Source organism: Electrona antarctica (genome assembly GCF_951216825.1).
Source record: "Electrona antarctica genome assembly, chromosome: 6".
Taxonomy (NCBI): Eukaryota; Metazoa; Chordata; class Actinopteri; order Myctophiformes; family Myctophidae; genus Electrona; species Electrona antarctica.
Window position 1 is genome coordinate 14,652,709 of NC_136811.1, and position 21,488 is coordinate 14,674,196.

Genomic DNA, 21,488 nt, shown 5'->3' on the forward strand with positions numbered 1-21,488 from the left:
CAGTGTAACTCCAAGATACATGGGGAGGGTATGGTTGGAGAGTTTGTGACCATCCCAAGTGACGCTCAGTTATTTTTTCGCGTCTCGGTTCCTCAGGTGGAAGCTGCATAGTTGGGTTTATGTGTGTCTTTCTTTTTTTCTGTCTTTCTTTCTTAGGACGGAGATCAAGGTAGACGCCGTTGGAAGGCTCAACACAAGCCGATACCCCTAGAGAGCCTTCCCAAAGCTTCCCCCGGGGAGCCCAGCAAGCCAGCTAGCCAGCAAGCCTGCCCAGTCAGCCAACGCAGCCAGCCAGCCCCGCCAGTCAGCCAGTGTAGAAAGTCAGGCTGCCAAGCCAGCGCACATCAGCCCTTGCAGCCAGCCCTTGCAGCCAGCCTTGCTCAGTCAGCTCAGCCTGGCCTCTCTCGCGGCCTGGCTCTCTGTCTGCCTGGCCCGGTCTGCCCGCCTTGCCTTGCAGCAACAGAACCAGCCGCCCTGGCAAGCCAGCCAGCTCAGAATGCGAGCCCAGCAAGCCAGCGCAGCGAATATTTCAGGGTCAAGGTCATTTATACTGGTGAAGGTAATTTATACTGGTCAAGGTCATTTATATGGTGAAGGTAATTTATACTGGTCAAGGTCATTTATACTGGTCAAGGTAATTTATACTGGTGAAGGTAATCTATACTGGTGAAGGTCATTTATACTGGTGAAGGTCATTTACTAGTCTTATGAAGGTCATTTATACTGGTCAAGGTCATTTATACTGGTGAAGGTCATTTACTAGTCTTATGAAGGTCATTTATACTGGTCAATGTCATTGATATTGGCACGCTATAGTGCGCGATTCTTCATCATTGTTGAGGATTTGAAAGAAAGGTGAAAATCACGGAAAATCTAAAGGCTATAGTCCATTGCCTCGGAGGGCATACTATAGTATGTCGTTTTTCACCATTTCGGAGGATTTGAAAAAAAGGTGGAAATCACTGAAAAGCGAAAGGCTATAGTCCATGGTTTCGGAGGGCCACTTTTTGCATGATTTTTGAGGATTTGAAAAAGGTGAAAAGCGAAAGGCTGTAGTCCATGGTCTCGGAGGGCTTACTATAGTATGTTGTGTTTCACCATTTCGAAGGTCATCTATTCTGGTCAAGGTCATTTATACTGGTGATAGCTGGGTCCCAATTCGTCCAAAATCAACAAGATCGTGCACTTGGTGATAAGTTTTAGATTTTTGGTATCGTGTTAGGTATGGTTATAAGGTTTTCAAAAACCATCGCAAACGAGTTGGGCTTACATGGTTAAAAACCAAAATAATTGATAAATGGATCCAATGGATTCTATTAGTATTGGGTATGCTAAATAACATATTCAAAATTTGGGTGAAAATAACTTCTGAAAAGGCATAATTTTCGAGATGGCGTCCACGGTGGCCTCGGTGAGCTTAAAATGAACTGGGATTTAATACATACAAAATCATAACAATTATGCACTTGGTGACAAGTTTTTGGCATGGTGTTAGGTATGGGCATAAGGTTTTCAAAAACAATCGCAGACGAGTTGGGCTCGCCCCCTAGTGGTCCGTTTGCAATGAATCCAATGCTGGCCTATTTAACATTGGATTCATGTCACTAAGTGCATAATTGTTATGATCCGTTATGTATTAAATCCCAGTTTATAGGCATTTTAAGCTCACTGAGGCCACCGTGGACACCATCTTGAAAATGATGCCTTTCCAGAAGTTATTTTTTTCTACATTTTTAATGTTATTTAGCATAGCCAATACTAATAGAATCCACTGAATATTTTCTTTTATCCATTATTATGGTTTTTGAGTGGTGTAAAAACTGGCTTTGTACCCGTGTCTGTTCGTAACAAAAAAAATCACACCCGTGTGAACTGAGTGGTGTAAGGTCTTATATAGACTGATCAGCTGTGGTCTGACGTAATGAAATCACACCCGTGTGAACTGGGTGACCATAGCAACCATGCTCATTTTTTGGTTCGAACAGACAGACAGACAGACACGTAAACTAACAAAGCCAGTTGTAGGAGTGGTTTACACCACTCAAAAATGTACCCGTGTCTGTTCGTACCAAAAAAAATGTACCCGTGTCTGTTCGTGCCAAAAAAAATGAGCATGGTTGCTATGGTCACCCAGTTCACACGGGTGTGATTTCATTACGTCAGACATTACGTCAGACCACAGCTGATCAGTCTATATAAGACCTTACACCACTTAGTTCACACGGGTGTGATTTTTATGTTAATGCTTTGATGTTTTAATTGTGTTTTATCTGTCCCTATGCACTTGTAGTCCTTGTTTTTATTTTGTTGCGACTGTAAGTCGCAGATTACTATGAAAACCTGCAAAACCCGTACGTCCGTCTATCAGTCAGGTCATGCCTCCATATATGGTTGTGAGTCCACGCCTCGTGACATCACAAGGTCCATATATGGGCATTCCCAGACGATGCCTTTATAATACAATGGATCTCCATATGTGGAGCTGACTATCATCACCTGGATCTATGAAGATCACGACACTGACCTCATCAAAACCTGGATAGTCATACATGGTTTGACATACTAGATCTGCATATTATGGAGCCGGCCAGCAACTCTACATCTGACCTCACTGACACCAAATGAATAGTAATTAACTCCTGCTTCTCAACTGTGTCGTATTAAGAAGCTCTGTTGTTTCAGCACGACCTCGCCCTCAGGCCGTTACTGGTTTTGTCACTAAGTGATTCACCCACTGGTGAGAGCAGATGTTTTGTGTCTGTTTTTGCAGGGCGCTAGCCCCTCCTATATATATATAGATTTTGTCCACACACGTCTCAATATTTGCCATTGACAATGAAAGGAGAAATTAGGTCAAATGTCTGCCAAATATGACGTAAATTTGTGGCAACAGGCATTCTGATTGTCCAGTATGGGATGATGCATGATGATGTATGATGATAAGAGCGCCCCTCACTTCACACAGGTGTGATTTTGAGGGGCGCAGCTTTTGTCCCCACACATCTAAATTGCCATTGACAATGAAAGGAGAAATGAGGTCAAATGTCTGCCAAATATGATGTCAATTTAACCAACCAATCACATGAATTCAGTTGTTCATGAGATGATGTATGTCATACATGATAAGAGCGCCCCTCACTTCACAGTACACATGTGTGATTTTTGAGTGGCGCTAGCCCCTATACAGCTTTTGTCCTCGCATGTCTCAATATTTGCCATTGACAATGAAAGGAGAAATTAGGTCAAATGTCCGCCAAATATGACGTAGATTTGTGGCACAATCACATAAATACAGTTGTTCATGAGATGATGTATGATGATAAGAGCGCCCCTCACTTCACACGGGTGTGATTTTTAGTTTACATGTGTTCTATATGCTGTGAAAAGTAAGTCCCATGGAGTGATGACATGACATCCGTATAGTGAAGAACCAGCATAAGGCCCGCCTACTGTTTGAGGGGCGCTAGCCCCTGAGTCCTACAGTATAAACATCTTTTGTTCCCACACATCTCAATATTTGCCATTGACGATGAAAGGAGAAATTAGGTCAAAATTCCGCTAATAGAATTTTGCCTCATATTGGTTGTTAATGGTACCCCGACTCTCAGCAGCTGTCACAAAGTTTCCCAAGGGAGTTGGGTTGTTATATGTTGTTTATATGTTATAGTATAGACACCTTTATGAACACATTTCATTTTTCTAATTTTCTCTAACTAGTAAACATAACTGTGTACTTCTCCCTGAATAAAGCAATAAAAAAAAAAACGTCGTTCCCTGATGTCATCGCTAGGGACACATGCATCAGTCAGGAACTGGGGATGGCAATGAAGGACCTGAAAGTCTGACATGGCATTGTGAAATCCATGATCTCGACCACGGTCGAAAAATGATGATGATGAGAATTAACATATATAACACCTTGGCAAATGCCCCCCCAATTGGCCGGTATATGGGGCAGCTGGTCAGCACGTGTTCCACAGTCTGTAATGGATCCCCATATTCGCAGTGGGCACTGTCTGGGAGACCCCACTTCTGCATTGCTGCACAAAACGTCCGACACCTGTCCTCAGGCGGTTGAGGGTTGTCCACTCCTTGCGGGGCGTGTGCTGGCCAGGAACATCTGTGGGGTCCTCGATGCTTGCCTTCCACTGGTCCCCCCATCTCAGACCTTCAAAGGTCTGAGGAAGGGCTGCGGCCCGAAACGTATACCTACCAGTAAAGATATCTTGGGAGCATCAATTGGTGTGCAGATTTTTTCATTTCTTCATTATGTCAGGGGGAGAGACACGAGGGAGGGAGAGAGAAAGAAAATAAATGCGACCGCCTTCGTTGAGAGCAAGCAAGAGAAAGAAAGACAGTAACTCGACAGCGGTGCCCACCAGCAGCACGTCTGTAGGAGTGTAACTGAGAGTAATGGCGGTCCCTGCAATAGGCCTCTCACAGCATTTCACGCCCCCTTTCCACGCCCCCTTTTGGAGCTAATGGTGTTATTTTTTCTGCAGTCCATAGACTTCCATGTTAAAAGAGTTTGATTGATTGATTGATTGAAGAATTTATTAACAGTTTGCAGAATTACAGTACATTTCAAGCACAAACTCAATACAAAGGCTGTTAACTGTGAGTGGACGACCCAATTAAGCATTACACTTGTTTCCAACAGGGTCCACCATGTTCAAATCATCAAAACATTTAGAGACGTACAAATAGACACTTCTATAGACAGAACAGGAATTCATCAAAAAAGAATTCATCAATTTTTTATTTTTTTATTTTCACAAGCCACAAACTACCGTTTTGTAAAGGTAAGGTTTATTCTACTTATTTGAGTTGTTATACCATTGTGTTTTCTTCATATTATTATCGGTCTTTGACATTTTAACATTAGGAAATGTACTTAGATTCTCCAGAGAAAAAAAGTGTAAATGCTAATGTTAAATGACACCACTAGCTACCAGAAGGGGGCGTGGAAAGGGGGCTGTGAGATATCTATGAGAGGCCTATCAAAAATGTTTGAGAACACGTCACTCAAACATCCTCCTTCTGGGCCGTCCTTCTTGGCACTCTCCAGCCTCTTCAGGCCTTTTCATAGTCCAGTTTTCGGTGAAGAAGTGCAAACCGTGCACCGAAAACTACATCATGACGTCACGCCACGGTGGTCACCGCCTCGCACAAAAATTAGTTGGCCTTTCTTCCACCTGTCGCACGCAAAGACGACCACGACCAGGAGGATAACCATGGCCACGATGGCAAGGAAGGGCCAGAGGGCGCGCGGGTCGCTGGACGGCAAGGGCTTTGGACCGGCGGTCGTTGGCACGGGCTTGAGATCGGTGGGCACCCTTGTTGGGTCGGCTGGGCCGCTGGTGGGCACCGCCGTTGATTTACTTTCTGGGGCCACCGCTGTTGATCTTTGACCGTTGGTCGTGTCGACACTGGCCCGACAAATACACAAGATGAGGACAAGGACTGTCCAGCATTGTAGCTTCATCATCATTAAATACTTCTAAAGTGCAATATAATACTCTGATTTATGAGATGTATGAAAGAGCGGAGAGTGAAATAATGATTGGCTCTGATGTGTTTCGTTTATACTATCTGATCGATGCTCGATCTTGTCATCACGGTGAAGTCACCTCGGGAGTAAAGCCATGCCCCAAATATGGGAGTCCGAGGTCATGCGGATGGTCGCGTATATCTCTGTGTAACATTTTTGAGGGGCCCCTCCTAAATACAGCTTAAATGTCCGCTAAATCTTGTCCCCACACAAGATTTGCCATTGACAATGAACGTTGCTCCGAACCTGCTCCGAGCCATTGATACCATGTACACGGGAACGAGAGCCCGAGTGACAACGCCGGATGGTAACAGCGAGGAATTCAACATCCAAACCGGAGTGCTGCAGGGAGACACCCTAGCCCCCTTCCTTTTTATAATAGTATCGGACTTTGCTCTGAGACAAGCTATTAAAGGAAGTGAGCCGGAGCTCGGCTTCACTATCGTACCCAGAAGGTCTACGAGATGCTATCTGACCACGTAAGGCAGGCACAGGCTCTCGTGATCAGAGTGGAGTTGGAGTGCGCTAAAGTTGGCCTGAGGACGACGTAGAGAGATGAACGGACAAATTAGGTCAAAATTCCGTAAATTAAACATCAAATCATTAAAACACCATTGACATTGAAGTGAAAATGTACGTCATTATGTAAACGAGCAAATCAGCTAACCAATCACAGGCAACAGGCATTCTGATTGGCCAGAGACATGATGATGTATGATGATAAGAGCGCCCCTCACTTCACACATATGTGATTTTTTTCTTAAAGCACCAGTGTCCAATATTTATTTTTATTTTTATTTATTTTAGGTTAATATACACATTATCAATAGAATTCAGTAAATAACGGCTAGGGCGGATTTCTCCTTTAATGGTTCCTCTTTGAAATACAGACACATTATGGACTGTCTTCAGGATTATGAATCTGTGTCAAGTCATAGTGGACTTCTTCTGGCTGTCAGTTCCCACCTGATGTCGTGTGGGAGTTCAGACTGATCCAGACCGTACTGAATGACCGCTAGTTTGCATAACGTCTTCAGACTAGGACTTAAGTATAGGACGAACAGGTCATCTGCACTACTTATTCTAACGACGATGATACGATCCCCCACCATGCAACAGCACACACTCATTAGACCTGGTCCTTTTCTCTTGGGTTGAACCTTCTTCCAGGAGAAGGTCTCTGGACTGAATTTCCACAGATCATTGCAGGTCTGGCGAGGGCCAAACCATATTTGGTTGTCACCACCAAATATGTACAGTTCTCCATTGTAGGCAAAAGCTGAATGATCAGAACGTCCTTCTGGAAGAAGCTGTGCAGAAGGTGTGTTCATCCAGAGGTTTGTCTCTGTGTCAAACACTCTGATGGTGTTGTTGCACTCAACCTGTACCCAGCCTCCAAATACAAACATCTTTGCCCCGATGATGGTGGCAGAGTGACCTGCTGAAGCAGTTGGCTGAGTTCCTCTGGTGTTAATTACAGACCAGACCAGTGTGGAGGTGTCCAACTTGTAGATGTCATTAGTCCGTTCTATCAGCCTGGTTTTTCCTGCATGGATAAACATGACCTTCCCCAAAACACAGGCTGAGTGGTACACCCTCCTCTCTGGAACAGTCCCAGAAACCCTGGGTTTAAACCATCTGTGGGTGTCCACATCAAATGCATAAAGCTCAAATGTTGAGTACTTAATTCTACCTTGCTTATACTGAAAACCTCCACATATGTAAACAATATCTTCAACCAGAACAGCTGAGTGGCCGTAGCGCGAGGATGGCACCTCAAGATGGCGTTCTCCTCTTCCTGGTGTGACCGGGGTCAGCTTTCTCCAGCGTAAAGACACTGTGTTGAAAATGCGCACACCAATCCGATCCATGTCGTCATCACGGAACTCTCCAAAGGTGTACATCTTATCTCCAACGGCAACAACACGACTACAGCCGTTCTTTGGTCCTCCAGTCAGATGTACCGTCCAGAAAAACATTCCTCACACAGTAAATGACACCCCGTAAGAAACACCGCTCTGAGAAACAATGTAGTCCTATAAGGTGCATGTTGTTGTTCTTATATTGGTTCAGTGGTACAAATGTCATGCATAGCTTGACCAATCCACACAGCCGATCCGTTGGGTTGGCCAATCAAGGAAGCCGATGACTGTTGATGTCCTAATATGGCAAATGTAATCCTCCCGCGCTACACAGCAGATCACTGGACACTGTTCGTCAGTGTTGACGAATATAGTCAACTACATATCATGACATATCATCAGCTACATCTCCCTGTAGCTCCATATATTATTATAGATATAATTTGCATAACTTTGTAATTTCCTTTGTTACTTTTCTATTTTCTTAGTTTTTGCCCGTCTTGCTTTCCTTGTTTCTGAGCGGTGCACACCGCTCCAATGACTGGCCGTGTGTGAACAGCTACAATACCGCTGGGTGACCTGAAGGGGCACTGTTGAGCAGCCTAAACACACACACACAGACTTTGGTCGACCATTGTTCGTTGTAATATATATCTATAAATTAAGTTTGAAGTGTGTGTGTGTGTGTGTGTGTGTGTGTGTGTGTGTGTGTGTGTGTGTGTGTGTGTGTGTGTGTGTGTGTGTGTGTGTGTGTGTGTGTGTGTGTGTGTGTGTGTGTGTGTGTGTGTGTGTTCTATATGGGTGGTGCTACGGACTAGGAGTGTACTGTGTAACTATACAGTGCCTTGTGAAAGTATTCACTCCCTTCATCTTTTCCACATTTTGTTTTGTTACAGCTTTATTCCAAAATGGATTAAATAACTTTTTTTTTGCTCTGAATTCTACACACAATGTTGCATAATGACAAAGGGCTATTTTAGAAATGTTTGCAAATGTGTTAAAAAAAATCACATGTGCATAAGTATTCAGTATTCACACCCTTTACTCAACACTTTGTTATAGCACCTCTGGCAGCAATTAGAGCCTTAATTCTAAGTCATTCTGAGTATGATGCTACAACACGTATTTTGGGTCAGTTTCTCTCATTCTTCTTTTCAGATCTTTTCAAGCTACATCAGGTTGCGTCGGTGCACGGCCATTTGCAGATCTCTCCAGAGATGTTCAATGGGGTAAAAGTCTGGGCTACGGGGTGGACCACTCAAGGACATTCACAGACTTGTCCTGAAGCCACTCCTTGGCTGTGTGCTTAGGCTCCTTGTCCTGTTGGAAGGTGAACCTCTGCCTCAGTCTGAGGCCCAGAGCGCTCTGGAGCAGGTTTTCATCATGGATCTCTCTGTACTTTGCATACATTTTTTCCCCTTGATCCTGACTGGTCTCCCAGTTCCTTTTACTAAAAAATATTCACTCAGCATGATTCTGCGACCACTGTAGGAATGGTGTTGGCCAGGTGATGAGGGTTTGGTGCCTGCTTTTGTCCACATATTACACTTGGCTTTAAAGTAGGGATGCCAGAAAGTGACCATCAGCCAAATCGAATAATCGACAGCTCTGCCGATTAATAATCAATATCAGATAAAACTTTTAAGATTGTATATTATGCACATGCCATGGTCACATAACCATTATATGTTGAGTGCATGCTTTGATGGTTACAGTTTTATAATCAGTTTTGATGAGTAAACCTTTGTGGAGATCTTCTCAGTTCTCATTATATGCTAGTTACTGCCATTCAGACTGGTATGAAGTACTTGATATAAACAGAAAACGTTCAGTTCACTAGTCTACACTCTACTCTACAACTGCCTTCATTTCAGCTGATTGTCTGTCTGGCAGGCACTTAACAAGCGATCGTTAACTGTGTCTGTTAGAGAGTAGACGAAATGAAAGCCTGGGTATCGAGGCTACTTTAAAGTAGCTTTAAAGTAGCTAAAGTAGACATTTAGTCCCTGTGACACATCTAGGGGCCGCAATCTGCATTCAAAGATGTTCCTAAAAGCTTTGTCATTGGTCGATTTGCCTGTCTACTTCCTGATTGGTTAGTCATTTCTGTATTTTTTTTCATTTTTGAGTGGTGTAAACCACTCCTACAACTGGCTTTTTTGTGCAGAAAAAATGAGCATGGTTGCTATGTTCAAAATAATTTCTGACGTAATTAAATCACACCCGGGTGAACTGGATGACCGTAGCAACCATGCTCATTTTTTCTGCACAAAAAAAGCCAGTTGTGAAATCACATCCGGGTGTGATTTCATTACGTCAGATCAAAGCTGATCAGGCTATATAATACCTTACCTTATATAATACCTCACATCGGACAAAAACTCCAGCTGAATCAACTTCATGGTCACAAATCATCACATCAGAAGACGACCCTACCAGAATCAGACCTAAAGGCCATTCAGTCTTTGAGACCCTTGAAGCCAAAGATCTTTAAAGACGGTGGGAAGCCCAATAGACGAGACGCAAGACAAAGTTTTGTTCAACACCAAGAGAATATTAGATCACGGCTGCTCTTTGCCGAGACAGACCCTCCTGACCAGACCCGAAGACGACCCTACCAGAATCAGACCTGAAGGCCATTCATTCTTTGAGACCTTTGAAACCAAAGATCTTTAAAGACGGTGGGAAGCCCAATAGACGAGACGCAAGACAAAGTCTTGTTTTTTTTTTACGTGTCTTTGAGTGGTGTAACCCACTCCAACAACTGGCTTTGTTAGTTTACGTGTCCACGTGTTTGTTCGTACCAACAAAATGAGCATGGTTGCTATGGTCACTCAGTTCACACGGGTGTGATTTCATTATGTCAGACATTGCGTCAGACCACAGCTGATCAGGCTATATAATACCTTACACCACTCAGTTCACACGGGTGTGATTTTTTTTCCTACCAATGACAAAGCTTCTAGGAAAATCTTTGAATGCAGATTGTGGCCCTAGATGTGTCACAGAGACTATTTTTGTGGGAGCATTATACTTATTGCTGGCTGTCTGAATAAAAGGTCATTAAAATGTTGACATATTATTGCTTATAGCTACTTTAAGGCAAAAGAGTTCAATCTTTGTTTCAATAGACCAGATATTTTTGATATTGCCTTACTGCCTTTTGGCAAACTCCAAACGGGCTGTTATGTGCCTTTCTTTCATCTGGCCCCTCTACTATGAAGGCCTGACTGGTGGAGTGCTGCAGAGACACTTGTCCTGTAAGGTTCTCCTATCTCCACAGAGGATCACTGGAGCTCTGTACCCATGTGTTCGCCCATTAACCTATACCATCACTAATCGCAGTGCATCGTAGAAACGAATTGAACTGAATCGTTAGCTGGTTAATCGTAAACGAATTGAGTCGTTGGCAGTGCCAATTAACACCAATTAGAATTGAGTCGTTAGGGCAGTGCTAATTAACACCTTATTAGAATTGAGTCGGGCGGTACCAATTAACACCTACTATTCAGCCTACTTCCCCGGGAGAAAAAAAAATCACACTTGTGTGAAGTGAAGGGCGCTCACTGTGGCTGTCACCTGACGTCACGTGTGAAAGCCAGACGTCGGAGGGCCTAGCGCTCCCCAAAAAGAAGGAAAAATAATTACACCCGTGTGAAGTGAGGGGCGCTCTTCATCATACATCATCATGCATCAACTCATTCCAGCCAATTACAAGTTGCGTCCCCACTTTTGTCTTCAATGTTTGTGTTTTTACACAAACACTCAAAATTGTCCATTCATTGTCACTGGCATTTACCACCTGAGTGTCTGTGAGGTCTTTCTGACCCATTTTGAGATTTTGAAGTTGATTATCTTGCCTGTGAAGCTCTCATTAGGGTCCCCTCCCATGACTTTTCCTAAATATTCAATTCAAATCATTGTTTTTTTTACATCTGTTCTAGAAAGATGCTGTGAAAAGTAAGTCCCATGGAGTGTTGACATGACATGACATCCACATAGTGGAGCCCCTCCTATATACAGCTTTTGTCCCCACACGTCTCATTTGCCATTGACAATGAAAGGAGAAATTAGGTCAAATGTCCGCCAAATATGATGTAAATATTGTCCCCTGCACACGTCTCATATTTGCCATTGACAATGAAAGGAGAAATTAGGTCAAATGTCAGCCAAATATGACGTAATTTTGTCCCCACACATCTCATATTTGCCATGAAAGGAGAAATTAGATCAAATTTCCGCCAAATAGGACGTACATTTTGTCCCCACACATATTTGCCATTGACAATGAAAGGAGAAATTAGGTCAAATGTCTGCCAAATATGACCTAAATTTAACCAACCAATCACATAAACTCAGTTGTTCATGAGATGATGTATGATGATGTGAGCGCCCCTCACTTGGGTGTAATTTTTGAGTGGTGTAAACCACTCCTACAACTGGCTTTTGTGTGCAGAAAAAATGAGCATGGTTGCTATGTTCAAAATAATTTCTGACGTAATTAAATCACACCCGGGTGAACTGGATGACCGTAGCAACCGTGCTCATTTTTTCTGCACAAAAAAAGCCAGTTGTGAAATCACATCCGGGTGTGATTTCATTACGTCAGATCAGAGCTGATCAGAGCTGATCAGAGCTGATCATCTCTGAATCTTACGTCAGACCACAGCTGATCATGCTATATAAAACCTTACACCACTCAGTTCACACGGGTGTGATTTTTTATGTTTAAAGGAGTTACTAGGACACATTTTATTTAGTTCTTGTTTTAATGCTGTGTACAGGCCCCAGGAAGACAAGCTGGCCTTTACGTGGCAACAGGCCCAGGGATCCTAATGAATAAACAATTAAACTAAAAGGTAATTACATTTAAATCAGTTCAGCAGATAGATCTGAAGCCCAACCCCAAACCTATCTATTTATTGGCTGGATATAACCGATAGATGGCCACCTACCCTTCATTGTGCCTTCAGTGACATGCAACACTTAAAGGAGTAGTTCACACAAAGAAATACTAATATTCTATCAATTACACCATGCATGAAGCCTTGAATTCATGGAGGTTTTTAGTTTTTTCCTAAGCCAATATTTTTGAGTGGTGCAAACCACTCCAACAACCAGCTTTGTCTGTATGTTTGTGTACCTGTAACCTACGTGTCCGTGCAAAGGTGAGCATGGTTACTATGGTTAGTGTGTGACGTCACTGACATAGCTGATCAGACTATATAAGACCTTGCACCACTCAGTTCACACGGGTGTGATTTTCTTTATGACCGTCGGAGTCTCTATACCAGAGACATTAGAATTGTTCTGCCCGTCTTCAAATGTTACTTTATTTTACTCCTTTTGAACCACTTGAAGCCTTAAGTAGATGACCAGTGTCCCCCAGGGCTTCCCTTGTAAGAGCCATATGATGTTTAGCATTTTAGTACTCATTTAATGACGTCACCATACAGGCATGGGAAAGACCCAGATTCACTGCATACAGTGCAGGCACACTTTAGCATCACGAAGATGCCAAAAGCCGCTCGTGGCAGGCGTCTCTTCCTAGTTTTTAGACAGCTGGTGGATGGAAATGAAGCTCCACCCATGCAGCAGAATGCCGCGGGGGCAAGAGTTTCCGGGAATCCGGCCGACGCATCATTCTGCCGCGTGGGTGCGGAGCTTCATTTCCATCCACCAGCTGTCTAAAAACCAGGAAGAGACGCCTGCCGCTCACGGCTTTTGGCATCTTCGTGACTCCACTGTCTGGAAGCACCCGTTGCTATAGGGTATTTAATGGGCCCCCAATCAAGCAGCAGGTGTTGCTGATTGGCAGAGGCACACTGTTTTTTCAACTGTGTTTTTGTAAGAGCTGTCGTCTGTATCCTGTACATTGTTTATTTATTTTGTTTATTATAAACTACAACGGACAGTTTGGACTTCAGTTTATCGAGACGAGCACGTGTCTGGAACATCGATCCTCCTTGCCGCCAGTAACCACGTAGTTTAGCATAGGGCTTTGACACTACACCCTTCCCTTTACAAAAAAAACAATCTACTATATTGTCACATCACAAGTTTACGAGTGTAAAGAAGTGGGTGATTTTATATTCATGTGTGCTCCGTCATTTGTAGTTTATTTTGTGAGACGGGGTAGAGTAAGAGTGGGAGTAAAACACAGGATAGAACAGGTCAAACTATAAAAAGTGCCCTTCTGGGCACAGGTCTCCACCAGGAGGATAGGATGTGTGTGATGTTTGGCAAAATGTTTAGGAGTAATATAAACATGTTTTTTTGTTTTTTGCAACAATGTTCTTCATTTTGTTGAGGAAATGCAGAGCCAAATCACTCATAGCATCTCTGAGGATAGAATTCTGGATGAGCAGGACATGTGCAGCATTTTGTACAAAACTTTGGAAGGCAATCTTAGCCAATCAGTGTAGAATCTGAGAAATCCAACAGGCTCGTCTTGATCACATGACTACAGAGATCATGTGTACGGATTTGCGTGAGATTTGGATGAAATCTGTGCGACTAACGTAAACAATGTGTTTTGCAGAAATCGGCCTCATGGTGGCGCTATAACCGGTGGCAGATGTGGAGGGATGCAGGGAAAATGTTTTTTCCATGGCCTCTAGGGAGTGCGCATACATAAGTTGTATACAGATCGATGCAGTTATAAGTAAAAACAGGAATTGCCCTGTTATAGCGCCACCGTGAGGCTGATTTGGATAAAAAAATGTGTACGAGTTATCTACAGAAATGTGTCTAAATAGACATTTTTAAATCTCAACTCAAGACTCACCTCTTCACTCTTGCTTTTAGTTGAGTTTTAATATCTGCGTTCCTACTCTGTCCTGACTGATTTGCTGCATGTTGTGTTTTTATTTATTTTTTCTCTATGTTTTTATACTTTTATTTTATTCTTTGCCATTGTTCTATCATTTTAACTACTTGACTGTGTTTTATTGTATTCTATTTTTGTGTCCTGCCCTGTGAAGCACTTTGAGCTGCATTTATGTATGAAAGGTGCTATACAAATAAAGTTTATTATTATTATTATTATTAAATCCTCATGGTGGCGCTATAACAGGCCGTTGAGGAATATCTGGGGCAGAGGTTTGTCGTTGGCATCCAGGGAGTGTGTGTGCAAAGTTTGGCATGGATTGGGCCAACGGTGCCGGAGATTAGCTGGTAACGGACGGACGGAAGGAAGGAAGGAAGGAAGGAAGGAAGGAAGGACGGACACACACACACACACACACATACACACACACATGGACGGAGTGCAAAACACTCGGCCTGGTGGAGACAATAATCAAAGGCTACGTTATTAGGTACACTTGTCCAACTGCTCTTTACTGCAAAGTTTGTATCAATCACATGGTGCAACTCAATGCATTTAAGCATGTACCCATGGTCAAAACGACCTGCTGCAGTTCAAACTGAGCATCAGAATGGCATGGTTGTTGATGCAACCTGCTGCAGTTCAAAAACTGTTGATCTAATGGGATTTCCACACCTACAACCCAGAAATAAAACATTTTGTTCTTCCATATGCCTCACAAGTTGATCACAAACATTTCGGCTGCATACACACTGATGGATATAGTCGAAATGTGATCGACTTCATTATAAGTATTATAAGTATATAAGAATAACGTTTTTGTTTTTTTTGTGTGTGTTCATCAACACCTCTTCCACACACTGTCAACACCATGAAATTGCCTTTAGCCTTTTTTGCTGTTGCTAAAATGAACTGACAATTACAATTTCTCTGTCCAGAAAGATTAAGTGGCTATACATGCGGTGGCCTTCATTTTCACAACAGAAACATCACATTGCAACTGCATTTACCACTTAAGCTTTACAGAAAATGTCAAAAACAGCTAAAATATATATATCTAGATCTGTGTATATGCCACATACTCACACAACCTCAGTGTTTTACACAGAGTGCAAAGCTTTAACCAAACAGACCCGTATACATTTGTACACTTTCTGTCGCAGCTACAAATGGATAAATGAACACAGATTTTATTGTGTGCATACATTACAGTACACAGTACATACATTCACACTTTATGGTATAGAGTTTAGTGTCTTTCCCAGTCTGGTTTTATTACATTATCTGTAGGGTTCAGAGTAGTCTATCACCTTATTCAAATCAAGACTGAATCACCCTGTGAGCATTGCAATTCCCATTGCCAAAGTATGCATCTCATCAATGAGCAAAACTCAAAAATCTGGGTTACATTCTTGCACTTTTGGCTGAATAGGTAATCAGTATAATGCTTTGCATTTACATTACTTTTTGTACTGGATATACTGTACTGTGGCTGCCAGAAGGTCTGTACTACATAGGCTACAGTATGGCCATACTCAGAGCCTCTTTTTCTATGTGAGAATAGTTGTCTGACACTTTTTTAGATGCATAAGCAATGGGTTTTGTTGCGCTATGCTGTATCCTGAAGACCCTCGAATACCAACGTGCGTGCCTGCTATCTCCGCTTCTAAAGCTGCCATATTTCTCGCTCCAGAAGAAACTATGTTCAATGCACTGCACTACCGTTATGGACAGGTGAGAAGAACAAAGAGACTTTCACAAACTATATATTTTCTTGAAATTAAAATGATAATCAGCCCTATACTGTATGTTTTCCTTCTATCTGCACATTTGTGTGCATCCACATGTAATGCTATTGTACCTTAACTCACAAAGAGATACTTTACTCAACAAACCAAACTCGGGTGTACTTGTGTCTTGTAGAGAGGAAAAAGTAGGATTAAATTATTTCCCAACCCACCAAAAGCAATTTTGGCAGCCACTGCCATAAAGAGATAACAATCTCATCCAGTAGCCTGGCTCAAGAGAAATGACTACTTGGGTTGTGCAAGAACACAGAAAGAAGTTTGGGCTCTCTGCAGCAGCAGTAACTCTGAAATGGCGTCCTAACCAGAGCACTCCTCCGAGCCATATGCAGCACAGGTGTTGAAAGTTCCTTAATGAGGCTATACCTCTGCAGGTAGCAGAAGTAAGTTAAGGTTAGGGTAGCCAACGTCTGCAACTGAGGAACACAATAGCCGAATATTGTGTGTGTGTGTGTGTGTGTGTGTGTGTGTGTGTGTGTGTGTGTGTGTGTGTGTGTGTGTGTGTGTGTGTGTGTGTGTGTGTGCGTGTGCGAGAGAGAGAAAAAAAGAAAAAGACAGACCATGCAGGGCTTATGTAAATGCTTATGCAAATGTTTGTGCAGTGGGTTTATTATGTGTATTATATGGGTTGGTATAAATGTGTGGTAGATTTGAACAAAAGTTTGTCTGTTGGTGTGTATTTGAATAAGTGTGTGTGTGTGTGTGTGTGTGTGTGTGTGTGTGTGTGTGTGTGTGTGTGTGTGTGTGTGTGTGTGTGTGTGTGTGTGTGTGTGTGTGTGTGTGTGTGTGTGTCTGACCCACACACCGACTGACCGACGGTGGCGAGAGATTGGTGGCAAAATGCAGAATCCTGCCGCGGTCCAGTGTCAGACACATGTGGATAACTAGTTGCACATTCTGTTTCCTCTGTCTGTTAGGCAATCAGTGTGCAAGGTGGATGCTCGGCTGGGTAAGCTTGGCTTGGAGCAGAGCTGTTGTTGAAAGCAGAGTTGAAGTCCACAAACAGGATTCTGGGGGAGTCAGGAGCTATTGAATGAATTAGGTTGGCTTTTTGCCAATGTTTATGCACTGTACTGTTCTGTACTGTACTGTACTGCACACAGGTTATTAGCCTATGCAGTTTTACAAGGGCCCTGTTAGTCAGCATTACCTGCATCTGTCACGATGAGGATGTACTGTATGGTTATTATTATTTATTTAAGATATTTTGGTGGCTTTTCCCCTACTAGACCGGTGCCCACTGCCCTGCTGTAGAGCACTGAGTCGGTAACGATGGAAGTTGGAGATCCATGCCCCACCCGGCTATGCAATACCCGTTGTACCCGTGTCAGAGTACCCGTTCCACCCATTTGGCCAGCTCCATATATGGACCATGGGCAGAGAGCCTGTACAGAGTCCAGGCATAGGCCTTTTGTGGCGGTTCTGGACAACCATGGGTCCAACCATGGGTCCAACCGACTCGACACCGGGCACTGCACTCCCTGTGGGGGTGTGGAACGTGTGTGTCGAATTTGAAGTCGGTGGGGCTAGTTACGTGCATTACAGCCATACACAAGTACGTACAGACAGACTTAGAGTGCATGCATTTATAGATAGATATAGTTTTATTGTATAGAGATGGACATGAAACAGGACGAGAGCAGAAAGACATGCAGCAAAAACCGTCAGGAACGGGACTCAAATCTGCAGTGCTGATTTCGAAATGCATGTACAGTAGCCTTGATAAATATCCAGACCCATTGGATTCTGAATATTTCTCATTTTTATGGCATGGTTCCTATGGTGCAAATGCATCTAGAAGAGGAGCTTGTGTTGTTAAAGGGGCATTCCACTCATTTTCAACATTTTACTACAGTATGTCATTAATATACCTTAGAGCTATTGTGTGGAAATAATAAAAAGAAGTCCCCCCATTCTGTGTTTCCTAGAACTGGGGATCTTTTTTCATACTTACAGTTCTAGGAAACACAGAATGGGGGGACTTTTTTTTATAATTTCCACACAACAGCTCTAAGGTATATTATATATATTATACATAGTAAAATGTTGAAAATTAGTGGATTGCCCCTTCAATGCCACAAAGTTCTTGTGCACGCTGCCAGTAAATATTTGTCTTACTTTTTAGAACTTTTTAGAATATTTTTCTTACTTTTTAGAACTTTATTCCTGGATTATTCCTATTATTTTAGTCATTGACAGACATGTTCTCCATGGCATCCTGCAGGCCATGGCCTCCTCCCTGCTTCTTCATTCCTCCATCCTGTAGTTTCTTAGCCTTCTGTTCAACAGGGCTGGCCTTCACAAACTTAATCATCTCCGTCATACCGGGGGGCATGAAGTCCCTAAGCTTCTCTGGAATGACAATGCCATCTTCTGTCTGGTAGTTCTCTAGGATGGCACACATCACACGTGTGGTGGCGCACATGGTCGCATTCAGCATGTGAACAAACCTCCCCTTCTTGGTCTGTCCATAGCGAATGCGGAGGCGTCTGGCCTGGTAGTCAGTGCAGTTGGAGCAGGACACCAGCTCCCTGAACGCTTTGGAACCTGGGAACCAGGCCTCAAGGTCAAGCTTCTTACTGGCTGCGAGATTTAGTGCCCCAGAGACAATGTTGACAATGCGATAAGGGATTTCTAATGACTGGTAGAACTCCTCTGCCGTTGCAATCATCTCATCAAACATCTCCCACGATTTGTTGTCATCGGGAGAGGCCAACACAAACTGCTCAACCTTTTGGAAATGGTGCACCCTGAAGATGCCACGGGTGTCTCTGCCATGGGCGCCCACTTCCTTTCTGAAGCAGGTGGAGAGTCCCGCATAGCGAATAGGAAGGTCCTCAGGATTGAGGTGTTCGTCTCTCCGGAAGGCAGCGATGGGCTGCTCCGAGGTGGCAATGAGGTACTTCTCATCCGCACCGTTGTCTTCTGACTTCTTCTCGCTGCTCTTTCCAATCACGGAGTAAAGCTCTTCATCGAACTGGCTCAACTGGGCCACCTCCTGCATGATCTCCTTCCTCATGAAAAGGGGCGGGGAGAGCATGGTGTAGTTCTTACCGTGAAGGATCCTGAGGGCATAGTTGATCAGAGCCTGCTCGAGGAAAACCAGGGGCCCTTTCAGGAAGAAGCCTCTGCTGCCGGCCACGACGGCTCCTTTTTCTCCGTCGAAACCGTCGATCATGACCACCAGGTCCACATGGGAGTACTTCTTCTGCGTTGTGCAGTCTCTCCAGGTGCGCTCCACCGTATTGCCTGCATCCTCGTCGTTGCTGATGGGTACAGAATGGTGCAGGAGGTTACCGATCTCTCTCTGATACTCAGAGCGCTCTGCCTCCAGCCTTAACCTCTCGCTTTTGTTTTTCTGCACCGCCTCTTCCACCAGCCCTTGCACCTGCTTGATCTGGGTGACTGACAGCGCCGATAGCGTTTGCCTTAACTTCACGCTTTTGTTTTTCTGCGCCGCCTCGTCCACCAGCCCTTGCACCTGCTTGATCTGGGTGACTGATAGTGTTTCATCTGTCAGAGCCTCTAGATTGTGTGCTTCTTTGGGTAAGGAATCATCCTCCCCAACAACTCCGACATCCGATTCCTTTTTCTTCATCTTCTCTCCAATGCATTCGCTGCATAGATTCTTTGCCCATTTGAGGTAGTTTTCAGTGAAGTCTGATTTTATCCATTTTGTATCTGCGTCAACAAGTTTGTCCACTAGAGTAACATCTTTAAATCTCTTTGTCTGATTCTCACGAATGACCTTTGGATCGTTGCCCTTGTCGCTTCGAAACAGGTCCAAATCTAACACCATTGTTTCTTGCTTGGCTGTTGATTAGTTCCTCTGCATTTGTAAGTGGGGTGTCTTTGTTGTTCAAACTGAATTCTTTGAGTTCTGTGGGGGGAGTTGTATACAGGTTATTTGGTGATGTAGCGTAACATCACCAGCTGTCCAATGTCAATGCTCAACACCAGACCAGAAATCTCCATATATGGGCATAAAAGGGACACAGACAGATGGTTGCAGCGGGTGCTCTGACACCAGGTATTGCATAGCCGGGTGGGGCATGGATCTTCAACTTCCATCGTTACAGACTCGGTGCTCTACAGCCAGGCACCGGTCTAATATCTTCAAATATGCCATAAGTACTGGATAGGTATCGTTATTAAGGCAACGGAACATCAGTGCAAATCGATGTTGTTAGGCAATGGTTTCTGTTGTGACGTCAGACCGGAGCTCAGTAAGGTTGTGCGTGATTGTTTGCATTCTTGCACGTGTGCTTCCGTGCACATCTTGGGAAGAGTGCATGGAGTTCAGACAGCCTCAATCAGTATAGCAAAGCATGGATCAGACCATGCTGTGTGGAACTGTGATGTTAGACGGCCTATCGAAGACATGGTTTGATGTGTCGTATGACCACATCTACAATCATCTATGTCTCTGTCAGATGGAGGTCATTCATAGTGCTTGACAGGATCACCATTGACCAAAGAACTGAAAAACAAAACAATTACTGGAATGTCTGGAAACTAGAAACGAAGGAGGATTTATGAGAGGGAATGGATACCCACATAAAGTGAAGGATGAACATTTATGGAGACAAATGAAGAGCCATTGCAATAGTCCAGGCTGTACTGTACGCATATGAGATTTCAGATCAGATAATAGGCCAATGTGAAAAGGGTGCCATTTCTTCTTACGCCTTGGATAGCAATTGGATGATTTGAGGCATTTTGTTCCAAAAATGTGTTTTGCAAAAATCCACCTGTTGGTGGCGCTATAACAGGCCAATGTGAAAAGGGTGGGATATATTCCTCAGCCTTCGGTGAAAGATTTCACGTAAATTGCACGCTGCGTTCATGATTTGAGGCTTTTTGTTCAAAACGGGCCAATCCTGCAAACTTTATAATAATAATAATAATAGCTTGAATGTATGCGCCTTTCATGAACCCAAGGACGCTTTACAAAATGTACCAACAACAATCAAAAACTATATGCCATAAGCCTGAGAGAATAAGTGTCTTTTCAAGGCAGCCTTAAAAGAATCCAGTGTTGGAGCATGGCGAGTCTCTATTGGAAGAGAGTTCCACAGGGTGGGGGCTGCCACACTGAACCTTCTCCCCGAAGGTTCTTTGAAAGACAATGTTAGCCAATTAGGATGGAATATGAAATATCGGACAGATCCGTCTTGAACACATGAATATAGAGATACTGTGTAACGTTGCGTGATTTTTGGACAGAATCTGGAGGAGTAATATCAAAAAATGTGTTTTACAAAAGTCGGCCTCCTGGTGGAGCTGTAACATGCTGTGTGTGTGTGTGTGTGTGTGTGTGTGTGTGTGTGTGTGTGTGTGTGTGTGTGCGCGCAAAATTTGGCATGACCGCGGGTTAACGGTGACGGAGATTAGTTGACGGACGGACGGACGGACGCACGCACGCACGCACGCACGCACAC

General features: G+C 43.6%; 1 protein-coding gene across 1 annotated transcript; it reads right to left on the reverse strand.

Annotated features, from left to right (window-relative positions):
* Nucleotides 1-18,232: 18,232 nt before the first annotated feature.
* On the reverse strand, nucleotides 18,233-19,846 carry LOC306924965 (serine--tRNA ligase, cytoplasmic-like; the record flags this gene model as incomplete). The annotated part of the gene is made up of 1 exon (XM_079503644.1): nucleotides 18,233-19,846. One exon carries the CDS (start codon nucleotides 19,844-19,846, stop codon nucleotides 18,233-18,235), a length of 1,614 nt encoding a protein of 537 aa, XP_079359770.1.
* Between the last annotated feature and the right edge of the window lie 1,642 nt (nucleotides 19,847-21,488).